General features: G+C 56.3%; 2 protein-coding genes across 5 annotated transcripts in view; one reads left to right on the top strand and one right to left on the bottom strand.

Annotated features, from left to right (window-relative positions):
- The first annotated feature begins 309 nt into the window (after positions 1-309).
- On the top strand, positions 310-18400 carry SUN2 (Sad1 and UNC84 domain containing 2). Of its 3 annotated transcripts, none has more exons than XM_036864628.1 (18): positions 310-494; positions 3346-3502; positions 4483-4685; positions 5066-5203; positions 5893-5988; positions 6341-6434; positions 7486-7556; positions 9599-9726; positions 11371-11625; positions 12077-12154; positions 12636-12679; positions 13262-13427; positions 13772-13993; positions 14342-14426; positions 14813-14928; positions 15061-15228; positions 15609-15701; positions 16677-18400. In XM_036864628.1, exons 2-18 carry the CDS (start codon positions 3381-3383, stop codon positions 16788-16790), a joined length of 2193 nt encoding a protein of 730 aa, XP_036720523.1. In that variant the 5' UTR covers positions 310-494; positions 3346-3380; the 3' UTR covers positions 16791-18400. The 3 variants fall into 3 exon arrangements, with proteins under 3 accessions (XP_036720523.1, XP_036720521.1, XP_036720522.1); XM_036864626.1 differs by lacking the exon at positions 310-494 and adding an exon at positions 778-913; XM_036864627.1 differs by lacking the exon at positions 310-494 and adding an exon at positions 835-913 and having other exon boundaries at positions 14345-14426.
- GTPBP1 (GTP binding protein 1) overlaps positions 16674-19954 on the bottom strand; it is a 28547-nt gene continuing 25266 nt past the window's right edge. For both annotated transcript variants that reach the window (XM_036864629.1, XM_036864632.1), the window contains exon 13: positions 16674-18991. The gene's annotated coding sequence lies outside the window, so the exon portion shown is untranslated. The remainder of the gene's footprint in view (positions 18992-19954) is intronic.

The following is a 19954-nucleotide window of genomic DNA, read 5'->3' as shown; positions in this document are numbered from 1 at the left end:
CAGACCGGGAGTCAAGTGCCAAGTCAGGCCAGGTCGAGCCGCCGCTTGCCGGCTCCATCCGAGTCCTCCAGCGCCCAGGGGTTGCACACTCACCCGCGCCTCCCACGCGCGGATTCTTGTCTGGACTTGCCCCGCCCGCTTGGCCCACGCGGCGGGCGGGGCGAGCCGGGGCCTTTGTGTTCAAACCGCCCAATGGGCAGTGGCAGTGGGCGGTGACGCGAGCGGGGTCTGACCAATGGGCTGCGGTCTGTCAGCGTTGACTGACAGGCGCACACATACACACTCGGCCACGCGCGCGCCGTCCGGCCCACTTGCGCAGCGCGGTTCTGCGCGGGCCGCATTGTCTGCCAGTCCGCTGTCGGTAGTTCCCCGCGCGTCCCGGGTCCCCGCGCCGACCGCACCTCCCCGGATTCCGACGCGGTAAGGGGGTGCGCCCGGGCTGCGCAGCTGGCCTCGAACGTCCCCAGCCCCGCACGGAGCAGCGGCGGCAGCAGGTAACAGCCGGTCTTGGGCCTCTGGCGGGCGGACGCGCGGGGCGAGGGTGGTGGGCCGGCCTCGCTCCTCTCCCCGCGGGTCCCGGGGCCGGCCTGCACCGGCCAGAGCCGAGCTGCCCAGGCCTGGCCCTTCCACTCCGGGCCAAGCTGGGCCAGGCTCCAGCCCCGCCCGGCGCACGCCCCTGGACCGGTCGAGAAGGGCCAGCGCTGTGCCAAGGCCGCCGTGACTCATCTCCGCCGCCCGGCCCCCGCCCCCGGGACTGGCCGCTGCACTGGTCAGTCCGGAGGGCGGATGTCTCCGGGCGGGACTTCCCCGGGCCGAACCTCCCCGGTAGGCGGAGAGCGGAGACCCGGCTGTCCCAAAGCGGCCCAGGCCAGTGCCCGCGTTTTCGTGCCAGTCAGGCAGTTTCCAGGGACAGGTAGTTCTCTGCTTCTGCCGCCGCCTGTCATAACTCTGGGAATAGGAGGGAGGCCCATTTTGTTCAGTTCTAAAAAAAAAAAAAGAAACCAAATAGGAGGCGGGAGTGTGACTTAGAGCAGAGAGGCAGGGAAGGCGCATGGTTGGTAAAAACAAAAACAAAAACTCCCGCAGGTTTAGCCAGTAGGGAATGAAGGGAGCAAAGAGTTAGCACCTGGAGCGTTTTGCAGGTCCCACGAGAGAATGTAGTATGAAAACGTACCGCGGAGGATGCCCAAGATGTAGGTTAAGTCTGACGACTGGATGGATACTGCCATATAAGTTTGTGATGGGGGTGGGGAAGGGCGGAGCTGAGAAAGGATGTGGTTCAGCTCAGAAATGGGAAGGGACGTTTTATTTGAGGGTGTCTTAACCGGAGGGGGGGGGGGAGGCGGGGGGTGTTTATTCTGATATGCAAAAGATTGGAGCTCTGAGAGGCTCACCTCTTGTTTTGTTTTGGAGGACGGGGCCTTGACCTTTTTCATCTTGTGAAACCCAGATTCAATGATAAACTGTTTTGTGATAGCAGAACCCTATGAGAAAGACTAAAAGGCACCCCTGGGAGGGTGCTGACTGCTGATGATTTTCAGCAACCCCCCCCTCCCCCCCACCACACACACACACACACACACCCACACCCACACCCACACCCACACACACACACCTCCGTCTAAATATTTATTTATATTCTTGCCAGCAGTAGCTTGAGTTCTGTATAAACACATTGCTTTGTTCCTGCCCCGGGGCGAAAGCTTCATCAGCTCCTGCAGGGCAGGGTTAAGAGGAGGAGCCTGTGTGAACATCTGTAGCTTTCAGGTGGGGAGGGCAGTAGTGGGGGTGGAATTACCTTATAAGGCATGGAATATAGAAAAGGATCCAGGCCAACTTCTTGCTGTGGCTACTACCAATCGGTCCTTTTACCACCATCGGCTAAAACCAGGGAAAGATGCCAGGGGGACACCCTACCTGTGAAGACACCAATAAGACCCAAGACATGAGGCTGCTTGTTTTTCAGAAGAGGACTTTGTCGAATTCTTCAACTGTACTAACCAGACCTCCTGTTTTCTGTAGTCTGAGCTGGGATGTGTTAGAGCCTATGTCCACCACACAGCCCAGAGAACTAGTAATTTAAGTATCAACCAGGAATATTGGAAGTGATAAGTCACAAGTACTAGGACCGAAGTATAACAGTGACTTTGTAACACAGGCCGGCAAAGGCACCACGTTCAGAGTGCTCACACTGGTCATCTGAGGTTTTGAATTTGGGTTTCTAGAACTGAAAGGTTTATGAATCCTCCTTGTGTTGTAGAATGCCGCCTTTTGCCACGTCTTTTCTCCTTGGCCTCCTCTGAGTCCTCCCTATCAATTCCAGAGCCTTGGTTTTCCGCCACACGTAGTGACTGGTCTGGCTGGTAGGGACTGAGGGTAATCCCACACTGCCGCTCCACCTGCCTGTTTTGCTAGTTTGTTAACAAATGTAACAGCTCTGTCTGCAGCCTGTTCTGAACATACTGGAGACTGTAAAAGACTCTAGTTGGGGACACAACAACATATTCCTGAAACAACTTGAAAACTTCCTGGTAGAGTGGAAGGACCCAGGCCTTGCAGCCTGTCAGAGCTGAGCTCAAACTCTGCCACTGTCACTTACAGGCTGGGTGGCTGTGGGCAGGTTACTCATCATTTCAGTGTCCCAGGTTCCCCCCTGTACAATGGGGGTAACGATGCCTTCCTGGATTATAATGGGTGTGTAAGGAGCCGGGTACCTAGGAGGCATTTAACAAAGTATTTTGTCATATCAAGATGCACTGATGTTGCAGCTCAATACTCGCTAATGGGATACGGCATCCGGGCACCATTAGGATGTAGGCAGGGGTTACCGTGGAAAAGTTTTCTGGAGTCACAGTTTGATTGCGGCTCTGAATCAGTGAATACAGCTATGAAGAAAGGAAAGCACGTCCCATCGAAGGGAAACAAGCTAGAACAAGAATAGGCCCAGCTCTAGGGACAGGGCAGCACGGTAAGATGGCTGGGCTGGAGAGCAGGTGCAGGGTAGCACCTGTGGCCTACCTATCAGGTGCCACAGGCTCTGTCTCATGTCAAAGGTTGCAGAAAGCACAATTCTAGCTCTCACGGACCTCAGCATCCAGTAAACTGAGAATTAGGAAATCCTGTGGAAGGTGCCATGAAAGAGGCTGCCCAAGGCAGAGGGCAGCAGGGTGGGCGGGGCCAGGATAATTAATAAATGCCCCATGTCACCCACATCTCAGGCTGTTTCAGTTGAATCCCGGTGGGGGGCAGGGGGGGATTGGCTGGGAGGCAGTGACTTGTTTCTCCTCCCCTGGAGAGGGGCTGAGAACAGCCCCACGCTTCACATGGCGTTCTTTCTCTCCCAAGACTCTTCAGGGGAAGAGTCCCCTGCCCACCTCATCATGTCTCGAAGAAGCCAGCGCCTAACACGCTACTCCCAGGGTGACGATGACGGCAGCAGCAGCAGCGGAGGGAGCTCGGTGATGGGGAGTCAGAGCGCCCTGTTTAAAGACAGCCCTCTCAGGTAGGGGATCGCCACTCCCAGCCCCACCCCGCTCCGTGGGATCGCACTGACCTGCAGCGCAGATGTCTTGGGCGGTTCACTGCGCAGCCTCTTCGTCTTGTGACTTTTGTGGGCAGAGGTCAGATACCCATGTCTGGTCAAAGGGGACATTCGCACCTCTGGGGGTGCCAGGGCCCAGTGCTGTTTCTTCTCTCCACACCGTAAGCCGGGCTGCCGCCCTCGTGTTCAGAGAACAGGAAGTGGGGAGAGGCAGCTTCAAGAATAAGCCAGGCCGGAAACCCCAAAACCGAGAGCTGGGCTCACAGGAACCCATTGTGCTGTGGATGGCTCTGCCAGTCTGGCCGTCCTCCCCACACCCACACCCACGTGTGCCACTGTCTGTAGGGCCTCCTCAGGGCCAGCGAAGCAGCTGAGGAGACGAACAAGTCCGAGGGGCACCAGGACGTGAGCTAAGGCAGGCGCCTGCCTCATCCTGCCCCCTTGCAGATGTGAGGCCCAGATGACAGCCCCTGAGGCTTTGACTAGCTCTAGAAGGCCAGGTTGGGTTTGTCTGGGTTTTCAGTGGGTTGTAGAAATTACTAATCCATGAGGAAGCATGAAAAAACACTTTGGCTTTGAAGGTAGAGACCTGGATTTGAATCCTGACTCCATCACTTACTGATGATCTCGCCTAACTGCTTGTGAGATTTAGAGATAATGGGAGCACAGAAAGTACCTGCTTCGCGCGGTAGACAGTCAGCAGTTGGGAGTTGTTAGTTGCCTAGCAACAAGGCCGTGTGTGTGTGTGTGTGTGTGTGTGTGTGTGTGTGTGTGTGTGTGTGTGTGTGTGTGTGTGTGTGTGTGCGCGTGCGTGTGCGCGCGCGCGTGTAACCCCCCCTCCACCTTAGGAGGGCAGAGCGCTGCTTAGGGCGCCGCTTTCGCTTTCCTGGCTGGGCTCACCTGCCAGCTCCCGCCTCTCTCCTCCTGCTGACCACCCACAGGACCCTGAAGAGGAAATCCAGCAACGTGAAGCGCCTCTCCCCAGCGCCGCAGCTGGGCCCCTCTTCCGACAGGCACACCTCCTACTACAGCGAGTCTGTGGTCAGGGAGTCCTACTTTGGCAGCCCCCGGGCCGCCTCCATCGCTGCCTCTCTCACCAGGAACTCCATCCTCGACGACCAGCCGCATGGTGACCCCTTCTGGAGTGAGTGTCCACAGCCTTTCTCCTGGGCCTGTGCTGCCTCTGGAGATTTATGGTCCAAAATCCCCCCCGGGGATTTCCTAACCGCTGCTGGGCCAGAAGAGGGGCTCCCCACCTTCGGAAACCCTTGGGAGAGCAGCCGAGTGTCTGAACTTCCAGGCCCTTTTAGACGATGGAGTAGCCACGTAGCTGCTCCAGGCCTAGGAGGCGGAGGGGCCGGTCCTAGTCCACCCTCCCTTGACCCAGGGGAGCTCGGGAGGGGCTGAGAGTAGATTCGATCTGCCCATCAGAGCTGCTCCTCAGGGTGTCCCCGCGAGTCCCCCTGGAACACCCTCCTCGGAGCATCTCTGCCCCAGGAGAACCCCGCGTTCTTCCCTCCTCAGGTGAGGACCTGCGGGTGAGGAGGAGGAGAGGCACAGGTGGCACTGAGAGCAGCAAAGTCAACGGGCTCCCGGAGAACAAGCTCTCCGAGGACTTCCTCGGGTCGTCCTCGGGCTACTCTTCCGAGGATGACTACGTAGGTAGGCGACGTCCTCCCTCCCCAGCCTCGGGGAGGTGCTCCACCGGGTTCCTGGGCTGCTGGGGAGGTGACGGGAAGTAGGGGAAGGCGCCCTGACAGCTCGAGAGAGCACGGTGTCCAGCTGAGTGTGGCTGCTGTGCCACCATGGTACCCTGAACCCAGGCCTGGGTGGCCCTCGTTAACGCTGGGATGCGATCGCCCAGCCCCACGAGGCCCTGAGCAGCCTGTGGCCAGTTCCCTTATTTGACTCATTTCCAGCAAGTGTTTAACATGGAGATTCACACGCAGGAGGTGCTTGATCCCTTAGTCTAGTTCTGAGGGATTTGAGGGATTGCTGGTGAGGAGAAGGAAGCAGACAAGGAGTCCAAGGGAAATAAAATGTCAGAAATCTAGCACTTCGCTTCGTCAGCGTTTACTGGCCTGCTAGCTGCCAGCCTCTGTCACTTGGGGATGTGAAGGAGAATGACACAGGGTCTCAGCTCACAGTCTAGAGGAGCAGACAACTGACAGTCTCCATGTCCCAAGGCTCTTAAGAGTGAGGACAGCGGCGGTCCAGTGGTTAGGACTCTGGGGGCACGGGTTCGATCCCTGGTCGAGGAACTAAGGTCCCGCAGGCCCTGCGGTGCACGGCACCTCCACACGAGAAAAAAAGAGTGAGGACAACTAGGTGTCTCCTCTCCTCCCCTGCAGGCTACTCGGAGACAGACCAGCAGGGTTCAGGGGCGCGGCTACGGAACGCCGTCTCTCGGGCGGGCTCTCTTTTCTGGATGGTGGTCACTTCTCCAGGTGGGTGCCGGCTGCTCTGTACATGATTGTTTCCATTCTCTCTGGCAGTCACTTTCACCCATCTCTCTGCGGTTGGGTATCCAGCCCGTTAGAAAGAGACTGTAGGGCCGCCGGGGATAGCTCGTTCCGGAATAGTTACTGGGAGCCAGGAGCCACGGGAGCACCCTTGCTTGAAAGCTGGACGGAGGCGGTTGGCAGCGCAGGCGGGTGGGATCACAGGACCTGGGTAGCGTGGGACAGGACGGAGGTGCACTGGCAATCAGGGTTGGGGTCGGGGCGGGGAGGACCGCTGGTGGAGACACACAGGCCAGTGGTTCAGGGTGGCACTTAGGCTCGACGGGCCCTCTTCCAGGCCGGCTCTTCGGACTCCTCTACTGGTGGATTGGCACCACCTGGTACCGCCTGACGACAGCTGCCTCCCTCCTCGACGTCTTCGTTTTAACCAGGTGAGCAAGACTGACAAGAAATCAGAAGGCCCCAGGCAGAAGGGGCCAGTAAAGCATCTAAACCTGTAGGTGATGGTTTCTCTGAAGGTTTTTGTTTCCCAGTTTACTTGCAGCTTTTATTAGTGAGTGTGGAGTGGACACCCAGAGCCCTTTTTTCTGCCTGACAGTGGACAGGACTTGGAGTCACGTGCAGGGAGTGTTCTGGAACGCAGGTTCTTGTTTCTCCTTGGGCATTTCCTTCCAAACACCAGCCTAGCCACTTCTGAGTCTCAGACAAGCCCAGCCTTACTCCTGCTGGCCACGCCTTAGGCTCTAGCCAGCAAGTGGTGTTTCCCAGAACATTCAGCATCCCTCTTGGCCCCCCTGTGATCTGGACCCCCAGTGTTTTCCAAAAGAAGATACTGTCTGACTAAGGAGTTACTTTTTTTTTCTTCTGTATTTGCTTGCCTAGAGGACATCTGTCTGTGAAAGTTGTAGGTTATTCAGAGACCCCAGTATTTACTTATTTATTTATTTATTTTATAAACTTATTTTTATTTATTATTTTTGGCTGTGTTGGGTCTTCGTTGCTGCGCGTGGGTTTTTTCTAGTTGAGGCGAGCAGGGGCTACTCTTCGTTGCGGTGTGCGGGTTTCTCATTGCCGTGGCTGCTTTTGTTGCGGAGCACGGGCTCTAGAGCGCAGGCTCAGTAGTTGTGGCGCACAGGCTTAGTTGCTCCGCGGCATGTGGGATCTTCCCGGCCCAGAGCTCGAACCCGTGTCCCCTGCATTGGCAGGCGGATTCTTAACCACTGCGCCACCAGGGAAGCCCCCCACCCCAGTATTTATTTTTAATAACATCAATACAATTCAGAGTCAGAATTGTCCCCGTCACTCCAAGCTTTGCAGATAAAGCATCCAGTCTGGCCCTGGCAAGATGAGAGGCTTGAGGGTGTCCTCTCTAACTCTAGCTCAGCACTCAGGAAAAATCTCTAGGGACTCCCTGGGGGCATATAGAGGCCCTGGAGCCCTCCTGACACCTCCGCCTGCCCTCTCTCCCCTCCTGTGGTCCAGGCGCTTCTCATCCCTGAAGACGTTCCTGTGGTTCCTCTTGCTGCTGCTGCTTCTGACTGGCCTGACGTATGGTGAGCTCACCCACTGTCACAGGGAGGGGTGGAACGAGAGCTTGTGGAGATGGGGCTGGCGAGCCAGAGGGGCGGGCAGAGTGTGGGCCGAGGCTGGTGCTGTGCAGAAACGAGAAAACTAGAGGGACGGTGAGCAACTACAAAACAGGGAAGGAGGCAGGATGAGGGGGTGGGTGGAGCCTGCGCAGCTCCCTGTCTGGCTCTCCTGGGTTCTCAGGTGACCCGTGGCTGAAAGGGGAAATGCTCCGATCCACTGATCTTGTCCTTGGTTTGGGTTGCTACGCTGGACTGCCTAGCATGTCTAGAGCATCCTTGCAGCCCCAGGGGCTGGAACATGCCTCAGTACAGGAGTACTGGGGTAAAAAGCAGGGACTCTGACACTGTTATTAGCAGTCATTTTCCCTCCATTCCAAATCAGGAGGTTGTCTGGGTGAGTGAATTATCGTTACATCAAGTTCAGTCTTCAGCTGTCTTTAGGATCAAAACAGTGAAGTAGTAAAGAGAAGTAAGAGCACCTTTTTGCACCAAGATATTGAAATACGTGTCATCTGTAAGATGCTCCACGTTGTTCCCGTCTCCATCGTTGAACTCACATTTTTTACATAGTTGTAATCATTATGTTTATATATTTTGTGTTCAACTTTTGATTGGACAGTTTCACATGAGTTTCACAACTTCCTATGAGTTGCCCCTGTGGCCCCCAGGCTCAGTTTTACCAATTTATAATTAAAGACCATGCTTTATCATTATTATATTTTTAGAGGTGGTTTTATAGGTTTAGCATCTACTCAAGTTGTATTTCTTTAATTTCTACGAAGGTAGAACATCTTTCCAAGTGTTGATTCCCTTGTTTCCTGTTACAAGAACAGCTTGTTCCTATCCAGTGGCAACTGGGCATTGCCCTTAAAATAATAATGACCTTTTATAATCTTACAGTATTTTGTTCAGGAAGCACATTCCCTTGTGTTATCTCAGTTTGTTTCACCATCCCCATGTGGGGTTGGTGGAGCTGAGGTTCTCATGGTGTCATGAGATGCATACAGAAAGTCTGAAAGGTGGAGAGGTGGAGTGACCAGCTCCAGGAGGGCAGTAAGTGAAGGCCTGTCCGGAGGGTCTGACTTAAAGTCTGGTGGTCACGTGCTTCCCGTTGCACCTGCTCGAGGCCAACAATTGAGTGGCAAGTGTGGCATCTTACCAGGGTGGAGACCCCACAGCCAATATGGCTTTTTCAGGCGCTGTCACCCCACGCATACATGTACACGCACGCACATGGCACGTGCATAGCTCAGGAGTAAACACATCACAAACAGGTAGCCCCTAAAGCAAGATGCACATGTCTCTGTGTGGCGGCAGCCTTGTGCTCTGTTCTGGGGCAGCAGGCAGCCTCTCTTAGCAGGTGGATTCTCTTTCAGTGATTCTCAACCATGGCAGCCCATTAGAGTCACCCGGGGAGCTTTTATTTATTTATTTATTTATTTATGTATTTATTTATTTATTGGGGCCATGCTGCACGGTTTGTGGGATTTTACTTCCCCAACCAGGGACTGAACCCACACCCTCGGCACTGAGAGCTCAGAGTCCTAACCACTGGACCGCCAGGGAATTCCCACCTGGGGAGCTTTTAAAACTCCTTATGGAGGGATCCCCCAGGCCCACGAACTCACTCTGGAGGGTGGGGCCAGACACTGACTGTTTCAAAAGCTCCGTGGGTGATTCTGATGTACGGTCTGGACTGAGGACCACCGTCAGGGCCTCTGGCTTCTACCATTGGATCATCCCCAACTTATGATAGCCGTTTCCTCCAAGCTTTGCCACCTACGGAAAGATGAGGATTCCTGAGGGGACGAGAGGATGCGTACACGCTGGGATTGTCGGGGGGAGGCTGCTGCCTCAGCGAGTGGCAGGAACCGCCACCCCTCGCACCGCCTTGGGCCGGGGCAAGGCTCCCGCGAGTGAGACGGGCTGCGGGTGAGCGCTGCTCACGAGGCTGCCGTCGGCGCTGTGGCCCCGGCCCAGGTAACTGCCCTCTCCTCTGTGTGCAGGCGCCTGGTATTGCTACCCCTTCGGGCTGCAGACGTTGCACCCCGCCGTGGCTTCCTGGTGGGCCTCGAAGGGCAGCGGCGGGCAGCGTGCGGTGTGGGGTTCCAGAGACTCGTCCCCGCATTTCCAGGTGAGCATCTTAGGGTCGCAGGCACCCGCCTCGGCCTGAATTTGCCATTGAAGTCCCTGCCCTTCTTCCTCACACACACAGCTGAAGAGGTGCTGCCAGGATACCTTTCTCTACTGTTTGTGGTGCAGGTGTTGGGGGGATGTTTTGCCTGTGCTTAAATATGACTCAAAACTGCCCAAAAGTTAGTTGCCATCCTAAGAAGCACGGAACACAGAAGGAAAAGGAATAATAAGACAAATTGTCTTGCCTACTTTGTTCCTTTTCAGTACAATTTCACGAATCTTTACTGAGTACCTTCTGTGAGTCAGGTAATATCCTGTTCTGTTACCTATTACCATAGATAAACCACCCCCAAAATCAGTGCCTTAAAAGTACCAGCACTGGGGAATTCCCTGGCGGTCCAGTGGTTAGGACTCGGCACTCTCACTGCCATGGCCAGGGTCAACCCCTGGTCGGGGAACTAAGGTCCTGCAAGCTGTGCGGTGTAGCAAAAAAAAAAAAAAAGTACAGCATTGGATTAGCTCATGAGCCTGCAGGTCCTCTGGGTGGCTTTTCTGGTCTGAGCAAGGACAGCTGATCTTGGCTGGGCCCCCTCGCGTGTCTGCAGGTGGGTCAGCAGGGGCGGGCTGGTCTAGGCCTGGGCTGGGCAGGTTGTACCTTTGCTGTCCAGCAGGTAGCCTCGGCTTGTTCTCATAGCGGCCGGGCAGGGTTCCAGGAGAGTGGAATCATGCCAGACCTTGAGGACTAGATTCAGAACTAGCATACTGTCACTTCTGCCACATTCTGTTGGCTGAAGCAAATCTCAGAGCCAGGCCAGATTCAAGGAGGGGGAGATAGACCCCACCTCTCCATGGAAGCACCTGCGAAGCCACATTGCAGAGGGCGCAGATGCTGGGAGGAGGGCAGGACAGTGGCCATTTTTGCAACCTGCCAGAGGCTAAAGATGGATCCGGCCCAGGCCATGCCCTCAAGAGGCCTGCAGTCCAGTGGGGGGTGGTGAGCGCACAAACAACCGGAGTGTGTATGTGCAGGTCCTGGGGTCTACGATGAAAATGTAAAACTCTTTGTCCTCTAATTATAGTTACTTGAACTTTGCTTGCATCCTGCTGAATTTAATTTGCTATCACATTTTTAACCATTTATTTTGGTAGATATTACTTTCCTGACCCTGATTTTATTATTTCACAAAATAATGATGTCTTCTGGCATCTTTAACTTTTTTTTTAATCACTAGTATCAATTTCAGGACCACCTTTTCTGTAAAACGGGGGAAGTAAAGAATGACATATCTTTGTATTTACTTTCATCTGCATAAAGACACTAATAAAAATAGTTGCCTGGTTTGGGAAGGGTTGGTGGTGAGGGCTCTGGGTGGATGGGGCAGAGGTTAGGAGCATGAGTTTTTGCTGTTTGTTTGCTTGCTTTTTGAGTCATGCAAATACTGCCTAGTTTAAAAATGGAATTTTTGAAAGTCAGAAGCCTAACCTCTGTACTCAGTAGGCTCGTGCCTTTTAATTGACAGTCGACAGACTGTGTTTTATAATTTCATTTGGGTGTGTCTGGGATTCTCTTCCGTTCCTCTTTAGGAAGCACTGTTGTCATAAGTCCCTAACCTCTGTGGCTTTTCCCTCCCCACCCTGCCAGGCTGAGCAGCGCATTCTGTCCCGGGTACACTCTCTGGAGCGGCGCCTGGAAGCTCTTGCTGCCGAATTTTCCTCCAGCTGGCAGAAGGAGGCCATGCGGCTGGAACGCTTGGAGCTGCGGCAGGGGGCTGGAGGGCAGGGGGGCAGCGGCAGCCTGAGCCACGAGGACACCCTGGCGCTCCTGGAGGGGCTGGTGAGCCGCCGCGAGGCTGCCCTGAAGGAGGACTTCCGCAGGGACACCACTGCTCAGATCCAGGTCGGGGAGGGGAGCTGAGGGGCCCGTGTGGGTGACCCCCCTGGGTGTGTGGGGTGGAGGGGGCGAGGCCCTGCACCCTGACATGAGGGAGACAGCAGTGAGTCATTCAGGGTCAGACGGCTCTACCACTTGGCAATTACCTTCTCTAAGACTTAGTGTCCTCCTCTTTAAAACGGAGACTCTCCTGTCTGCCCCGCCCCTGGTTGTGAGAACATGAGATTGTAGTGCGCCTGGCACGGTGCCCATGTAGGTGTGGCACACCACGCAGGTGTGCAGTAAAGACCAAGAGGAGTCTTGCGTGTTTCCAAGAAGCACTGTAGCAGAAAGGCCAGGAGCTGAAGTTTGCAATCAAACAGGCCTGGCTCGAATTCCGGTTACACCACTTACTGGTTGTAAGCGGCCTCTGAGCACGACTCAGTAGAATCCTTAGCCTCTCTCCTATGCCTGATAGGAAGAACTGGTCACCCTGAGAGCAGAGCATCAGCAGGACTCAGAAGACCTCTTCAAGAAGATTGTCCAGGCCTCGCAGGTTGATGGGCTTGGGGGCACTTGGAGCCTACGGTGGGGTGCTGATCGAATTCATCATCTGTTCTTGGGCTCAGAGAGACACCTTGGCCCCTAAGGGTCTGCTTAGATGCAAAATGGGGAGAAGGGTGTGTAGTCTCCTGACTTCTGCTTGAACTGAATCCACCTGGGCTGGAACACTCTGCAGAGACGCCCTGGGATCAGGCCTGAGGACAGGAAGGGCTACTTTCAAGTGGCCTGTTGTGCTGGGTATACATGCTGAATGAACGAGTGAACGGGTGAACGCCTAAGCACGATAGATATGGGGCGAGACTCCCATAAGGACCTCAACCAGGAGGCCAGTTTGACATTTGCTAGATCAGTCAGGAGGCCCTGGGGTGGGGATGTGGTTAAGCAAAGACCCCAAAGGGAACAGATCCTGCTCTGGGAGACTGACTGCTGTGAGCCTGACATTTCTTGTATTGGTCCCTTCTTTCTGCTTATAGGAGTCCGAGGCTCGACTCCAGGAGCTGAAGTCTGAGTGGCAAAGGTAACGCGCACTGCCATCTGTCCTAGGCCCGCTCAGCCCCAGCCTCCCCATTCCCACCCCCAGCTAGGACTGGGGAGCAGAGCCCCGGAGCAGAATTCTGATTGTGTCCCAAGCAGAGAGGGAGATGGCTGAAACCTAGCTCAGGATCACCTGCTCAGAGCCTGTCCTTGAGGTGCAGTGGAGGTCCGGCAGGGGTTGCAGGCCTTGCAAGAGAATTGGGATTCATGGGTTCATTTATTGACTTACCATCTTTTGTGTACAACCTCATGCCGGCTGCCTTCCCATGCCCCAGATATCTGTACTTGTGGAGGATGTGAGAGCTGAGGCAAAGTGAATTATGGATCTGGGCTTAGAAGGGAAACGGGATACTGTAATATTAGCTCCTTGGGATATGCAAGCCAAGTCATAGGCACCGGAGCTATGTTCTACAGCCAGAAGCTCCAAGAGTGAGCCTTGCACTCACCAGTGAGTGGTGGGCACACACTTATATCAGGTGCCAGCTAGGGGATCCTCTTGTTCTCCTCAGCATAGCCTTACCCCTCACCAGAGATCCAAGGCTTACTCTTCTCTCTCTGGGAGTAGGATGACCCAGGAGTCCTTTCGGGAGAGTTCCATGAAGGAGCTGGGGCGGCTGGGGGTCCAGCTGGAAGGCCTGCGGCAGGAACTGGCAGCCCTGACCCTGAAGCAGAGCTCGGTGGAGGACCAAGTGGGCCTGCTGCCCCAGCAGCTCCAGGCTGTGCGGGACGACGTGAGTTGGCACCGTCCACGTCCCTTGCTGAATACCCCTCCTCTGAGACGGTCCTAGCAGTCTGCAAGGCAAAGAGCCTCTTGCCCCCTGCTCTGGACTCGGCACAGATGCTGGCTTTCTTTGACAGAAGTTCTTCCTGTTTTCTCATTGATAACATGAAGGGTTGTTCATAACTCTTTCCTCCTTGTGGCCTGAGCAGGCACGTGCTGGCCCTCCCCTCGCAGGCCTGTCCTCGCTCCCTGTCCCCTCTACCCAAGCCAGGCGCCGCCCCACCCTGGCCAGGGCTCTGCTGTGGCAGCTTCCGCTGTGAGCCTCCCAGAGTGAGACCTTTTTTTGGTCCCTAGGTGGAGTCTCAGTTCCCTGCCTGGGTCAGTCAGTTCCTTCTTCGAGGTGGCGGGACCCGCGCTGGGCTCCCCCAGCGAGAGGCGGTGCGAGCTCAGCTGCAGGAGCTGGAGAGCAAGATCCTCGCGCACGTGGCCGAGATGCAGGGCAAGTCAGCGAGGGAGGCCGTGGCCAGCCTGGGGCTGACGCTGCAGGAGGAGGGCGTGATTGGGGTGACAGAGGAGGTGAGGACTGCATGCCCCTGGACACCCCCACCCCCCGCAATGGCTAATCCACCCAACACACACGCACTGCTTTCCTCCCTGGGAGCCACAGAGCTGCACGGTCCCACACTGCCAGCGCCCTGGCCTGTTCTATGACCTAAGTGACATCCAGGAGGCTCCGATGTTTGCTTTGGGGCCGGTGTGGAAGGGGGGAGGTGTATGCCTGAGCAAGCGGCACGTGTGTCTGGACAGTAGCATGGTGCAGGCACAGGAGGGCTGAGTCCAGGGGTTCCTGGCCCCTAACGGTGGGGCCACGGAGGTGGACGAGTCTGCTTCCCATCACAGCTGCTCGGGGCGCCTGTGTTTTAGCAGGTGCACCGTATTGTAAAGCAGGCTCTGAAGCGCTACAGCGAGGACCGCATCGGGATGGTGGACTATGCTCTGGAGTCGGGCGGTGCGTACACCTCTCCTCCCTTTGCTGGGCCCCTTTCCCTACCCTGGCGGGCCCCCTGGCATCTGCTAGGGTAGCTGTGGTGTTAGGCAAGCAGGGCTTGAGGTCAGCAGAACTCACCCAACCCAGAACTCACAACAAAGGCGAGTGACTGCGTGGGAGGAGCCGGGATGTGCTGAGCACCGTCCTTGGCCGGGAAGAGGTGGGCGATGCTTACAGCTGCTCTGGGGTCTGGGTTAGGTGTGAAGACTGGTTCTCAGAGAGGGGACGGGCAATAATAGTCCCTGCTGGGGTTCCCTTGGCTGGCGAGCTAAGCTGGTTGTGTGGGTCTCCCTCCCCTGCTGGAGTCCGGCCCCAGGCGCCCACCCTGCCTTTCTTTCCTGTCTCAGGGGCCAGCGTTATCAGTACCCGATGTTCCGAGACCTACGAGACCAAGACGGCCCTCCTCAGCCTCTTCGGCATCCCCCTGTGGTACCAATCCCAGTCTCCCCGCGTCATTCTCCAGGTGGGGGCCCTGAGCACACCGAGTCGCCTGCGTAGCTGGGTGACTGTCCCCTCCCGGGTCACTGAGAGCTGCGCTCAGGGCGGGCTGTCTTCGTCACCTGCCGTGCGCTGACCCGACGTTCTTCCCCTCCAGCCAGACGTGCACCCGGGCAACTGCTGGGCCTTCCGGGGGCCCCAGGGCTTTGCTGTGGTTCGCCTCTCTGCCCGCGTCCGCCCCACTGCTGTTACCTTAGAGCACGTGCCCAAATCCTTGTCACCCAACAGCACCATCTCCAGTGCCCCCAAGGACTTCGCCATCTTTGTGAGTATCCCACCTGGGGGCTAGAGGGGCTGTAAGAGGGCCCTGTGGGTCTCTATTGAGGATAGAGTTGGGATCGTTCTTTGGTTGAGGGGAAGGGAATAGATATGGAAGAGACGGCGCCAAGGTAGGAAACGGCACTTTGGTCTCAGTTACCTCAGGCTGCGGAGGAAGAAACGGCGGCCTAAGGAGTTAAGTGACTTGTCACAGATCACACAGCGGCCCTGTGTCCAGAGCTCAGGCCCCCTGCAGTCCCTGAGGAGGCTGGTGCCTGCCCCACCGGGTGGGAGGGGACCAGTGGGGAAACGGGAGGGAAGGCCTTCCTCCCTGGGGGCCCGTGTGTAAGAGCAGGATCTTCCTTCCATCCTTTGCTCTCTTTTCAGGGTTTCGATGAAGACCTGCAGCAGGAGGGGACGCTCCTTGGCCAGTTCACCTACGACCAGGATGGGGACCCCATTCAGACGTTTTATTTTCAGGTATGGGATTCTGTTCTGCTGGCAGAGGAGGCATATATATGTACTTACCCATCCATTCAGCAGATGTTTTCTGAGTACTTGTCCTGTGCCAGGCACTGGGGGTTCCAAGTGAGAAGTCACAGCCCAGCCCACCCACGGCTCTAGGTACGGGACAGAGACCACTGTCCACGTGGCGTGGGAGAGGCGCCAAGTGCACGTCAGCGCAGGGGAGGGGCCCTCCCGGACGGGGAGTGCTGGGGAAGCTGCCTGCAGAGGGCAGGTACCCGAGTGAACGTGGCCCAGCTGAGCCTCACACAGCGCAGCGTGGCTGGGCCACTGCTGGGGGCCTCCTGCCTCAACTTGAGTGGGCATCGGCCTCCTAGGCCCTTGGTAGAAATAGATCCCCAGTCTCCAGCCCAGGTGAGTCTCTGGTAGGTGGCCTGAGAGCCACACCAGGGGAGTCCTAGTGTGAGGAAGTGGGTGAGGTGGAGAAGGGACAGAGGAGGGGAAGAGAGGCAGGCGTGGCTACCAGGCCAGAGAATTTCAGCCCTCAGCTGAGAATGAGCATACAACACAGAGGACTGATGGGAACTTGAGAAAGAAATTTTGCTTAATTCACAGTGAAGGAATTCTTTTTCAACAGCGACATACATCAAACTCTCCATAAAGGTAGTTCTGTTGTTCATGGTCAAAAAGAGCTCCTGTGAGTTTTTCCCAGTTTGAGATGAATCATGCTGGGGCTTGGTTACAAGGCTATTTTTACGTGGCCGTGGGCTGGGCCTGGCGCAGCCTTACATGCGTTGGCGGCCCCTGTGGGACCTCTGAAGCCTGTGGGGCTCCTTGGCCCACCAGCTGGCCACTCTGTGTTCCAGGGTCTGAAGACAGGAGCTTTGAAGTCCGGTTCTCTACAGAGGCCCCGGGGAGGGGGCGTCTGGCCCTAGGTGTGGCCGTCTCCCCTCCGGTCTGAGGACTCTCACCCCTGCCTTCTCTCCCCAGGGCCCTAAAATGGCCACGTACCAGGTGGTGGAGCTGCGGATCTTGACTAACTGGGGCCACCCCGAGTACACCTGTATCTACCGCTTCAGGGTGCATGGGGAACCCGCCCCCTAGGCCTTCTCTGTGCTGCCGCCGCCGCCAGCGGGGAGGCCAGCTCCTCTCAGCACGTGCCCCCTGCTCTGGGGGTAGCTGCGCAGCACCCCCCCTCTTCCCCCGCACGCTTGAAGCGCACTGACTTCCGGGAGCAAGAAAGAAGAGCCCCTGGCCCAGTGGAGATGAGAAGGAACACGCAGGCTCTTCCTGAGTGGCGGGTGGCTCGAGCGGTCAGCAGGCTCCGGCGTCTCTTTTCCTTCTTTGTTGTTCTCTGCGTGCCGGGCACCGGGCGTCTTTTTCTCCCTCCTGCGAGGGTGTATATGTAGCATGTTGTGGGAAATCAAGGCAGGGAGAGATGGGATGAGTGCTCATGTTCCGGCAAAGGTGGACGAGACCTGCCTGCCCCTTGCCCATGTGCGGGGGCTGGCACCCAGGGCGCTGCATAAACGAAGCAGGTGCCAAAGCCGTGGGTGAAACAGGCTAGGGCCTGGGGCAGCTGAGCTGTGCCCCCTCCCTAGGCAAGAGAAGTGAGGTCCTCTGGCAGGAGGGTGCAGGCTGGGACTGGTCCCCAGGCAGGAAGCTCCTGGGAGAAGGCAGCTGGGCTCCTCCAGAAAGCTAGTGCCGTCAGCCTAGGCCCACAGCATTCCTGAAGGGCTTCTATACACTGTATTTGTCCTGGGTCAGGGTGGGCCATGGGGCTTCTTGTACCCTGGAGGGTCTGGCTCCTGGGAGCCTGAGGGTTACTGCTTCTGTGGCCCTGTAGGAGTCCCCTCTGCTGGGGACAGTAGTTGCTTTCTCTCCCCTGATGCTGGGACTGGGGTCCACTCTGCTCCCCACTCCTGCTAGGGCCTACCTGTGCCCCAGCACAAGCTTGCTGCATTCCCCCAGGGTGCCCAGACCTGTCCTTCGAGGCCATAAACATCTGGGGTCAACTAGAAGTGTTCAGGGGACTCCCTGGGCTCTTGTGGTGGCCCAGCGATACAATGACAGTGACACTCAGGGTGCCACGGTGGGAGGAGGTCTGTCTGCACTGTTGGCCCTACCCCACCCCTATCAGGCCGCTGATGTAAGAGGCCCCCTAACCCTAAGCCACTCCCGGGGGCTCTCTCAGCTCTTGCTCAATTCTGTTTCTATTCTGACTCATTTTCTATGGGGGACAGTCAGGGGTGGGGGGCTGGGTTAGGAGGGGGGGGGGCCGAAGTGGGAGCTTTTGGACCCAGCAGGCCCTGCTCTATTATGTATGTATTTTTCAAGGTCTGTTTTTTAACTGAAAAGCTAAGGGCTTGATTCCTAGCCCCGTTCTGTGGGGCCTCGGGTAAGTTCAGGTCCTTGTAACCTGGCTGCCAAGAAGGGCTTGGGGCACTGGTTCCAACTCTGTGGTTCGTTCCAGCCTGTGGGGAGGTGGCAGGAAAGGCTGCTGTGCAGGTGGGCGCCCTGAATGGAGAACGGAGCTGGAACGAAGGCGAGGCCCCGGCCATCCTGTGATCGGTCCTCTGGCACTGGCCCTGCCTCCAGACAACCAGGTTTTGTTTTGCGCTCTCCTGTCACAAATGCTGCACTATTGGTTCTTAATTTTGTATCTCCAGATTCTAATTTATGCCTATGCAAAAAATAAATTATGCCCAGGATTAGTGGAGTGTGTGGTTTTTATCTGGCCATTGCACGGGACCCTGTTCTTGGGAAAAAGAGAATGAATTCTTAGCCAAAACAATGCCCCAAAGGCTTCCTCCTAAGCTTTAGAAACTCAGGCTTCTTGGCTAAAACTCAGCTGTGATGGGAGATGGGACCTGAGGCAGGCCCTGTGCCTGTGACTCTGGGCTCAAGGGCTGGCGGGAGAAAGTGAGTGGCTTTATTAGCCATCACTGATGTCCCACTGTGAAGCAGGAGGCTTGTCCTGCGTCTCTCAGTGCCACTGGAGCAGAGGGTAGAAGTTACCCACTTTACTACTGAGCTTGTCCGCAGTCAGTGCCGCAGTCCCCCTCCGTGGGAATTAAACCCTTGTCCCTTGTACCTGTGTTGGGATGGCACGAGGTGGGTCCCCTGAAGAGCCAGAATCTTGCCAGTTCCAGGGAGCAGGTCCTGGCCCTTCCCTGCAATTATCTCCCCAGATTCAGTGCCTCCAACGAGCAGCTCCAAGGGCCAGGGGTGGTTGCCCAGCTGGACTCAACACACGCCTCTCCTCCTGACCATGGCACCTGGCCCAGGGATGCGCCCCATCACAGCTGAGAAAATAAAGGCAGGAACAGGTCAGTAGGCAGGAGTTGGGGGCTAAGCCGCTACAGGAGACGGTGCTGGGTGGAATGCAAAGCCAGGCCCAAGGCTTTGGGCCAGTTACTCAAGCCCTCAGCTCGCTCTCTGCACGAGGAAACAGCTAGTCCTATGGCTCGCCCCTCAGCAACTGCTCGCTTCATCACCTCCTATTTCATTCACACTTGCGCTGCATTTAGCACCATTTTTCAACAAAGGTGACATCCCTGAGCGGCATTAGTAAACGCATCCCTGGAACCTACCACATACCGTCAGGGCTCAGGGCCTCTGTTCGTGCCCTCTGGGGCCTGTCAGCACACGTCCAAATCTTAAGAGGCCCTCATGGCACAACCCTCACACCGTCCTTTCTATGGTCCGTCCCGTGACCCCAATCAAACCTGCGCTTCCCCTGCACCATGGCACATTCCTGTGACCTTATTCTGTGCTGGGGAGGCCAATAAGCCAGAACAGTGGGCCTGGCTGAATTAAAGATGCCACACACGTTAGCTGCGTTACAAAAGGGTCAGGATTTGCCATTTGAGGTGACTGGATTAACAACTTTATTCTTCATCAACAACAAAAGGGCTGGTGTTTTGTTCCAAATAGATAGTTGGTAGGGCTGAGGCCCATATGGGACCTTTGTAGTCCCAGCTAACGACAATAAAATGCTGTAGTCAGCCCCCTGGCTAGCAGGTGTGGGCCTGGTGACCACAGAGATCAGACTGACCTGAGTGTTTGAAGGCAGAGGCCAGGGTGGAGGCCACAGCTTCAAAATGTAAAGGAAGTGGTTATGCTCACAGCGGCAGGAGAGTTCCAACAAAATGTGGTTCTGCCTGTTCCAAGGTCCCCCATGGCCAAGTCCTGTGGAAACACCAATTCCACAGCACCCACCATGGGGACGGAGAGCACAGGGTGCTGCTCAACGCTGGAACTCCTAT

Source organism: Balaenoptera musculus, chromosome 10, assembly GCF_009873245.2.
Source record: "Balaenoptera musculus isolate JJ_BM4_2016_0621 chromosome 10, mBalMus1.pri.v3, whole genome shotgun sequence".
In the NCBI taxonomy this organism is placed as follows: Eukaryota; Metazoa; Chordata; class Mammalia; order Artiodactyla; family Balaenopteridae; genus Balaenoptera; species Balaenoptera musculus.
This window is presented reverse-complemented; position numbering and strand designations above follow the sequence as displayed.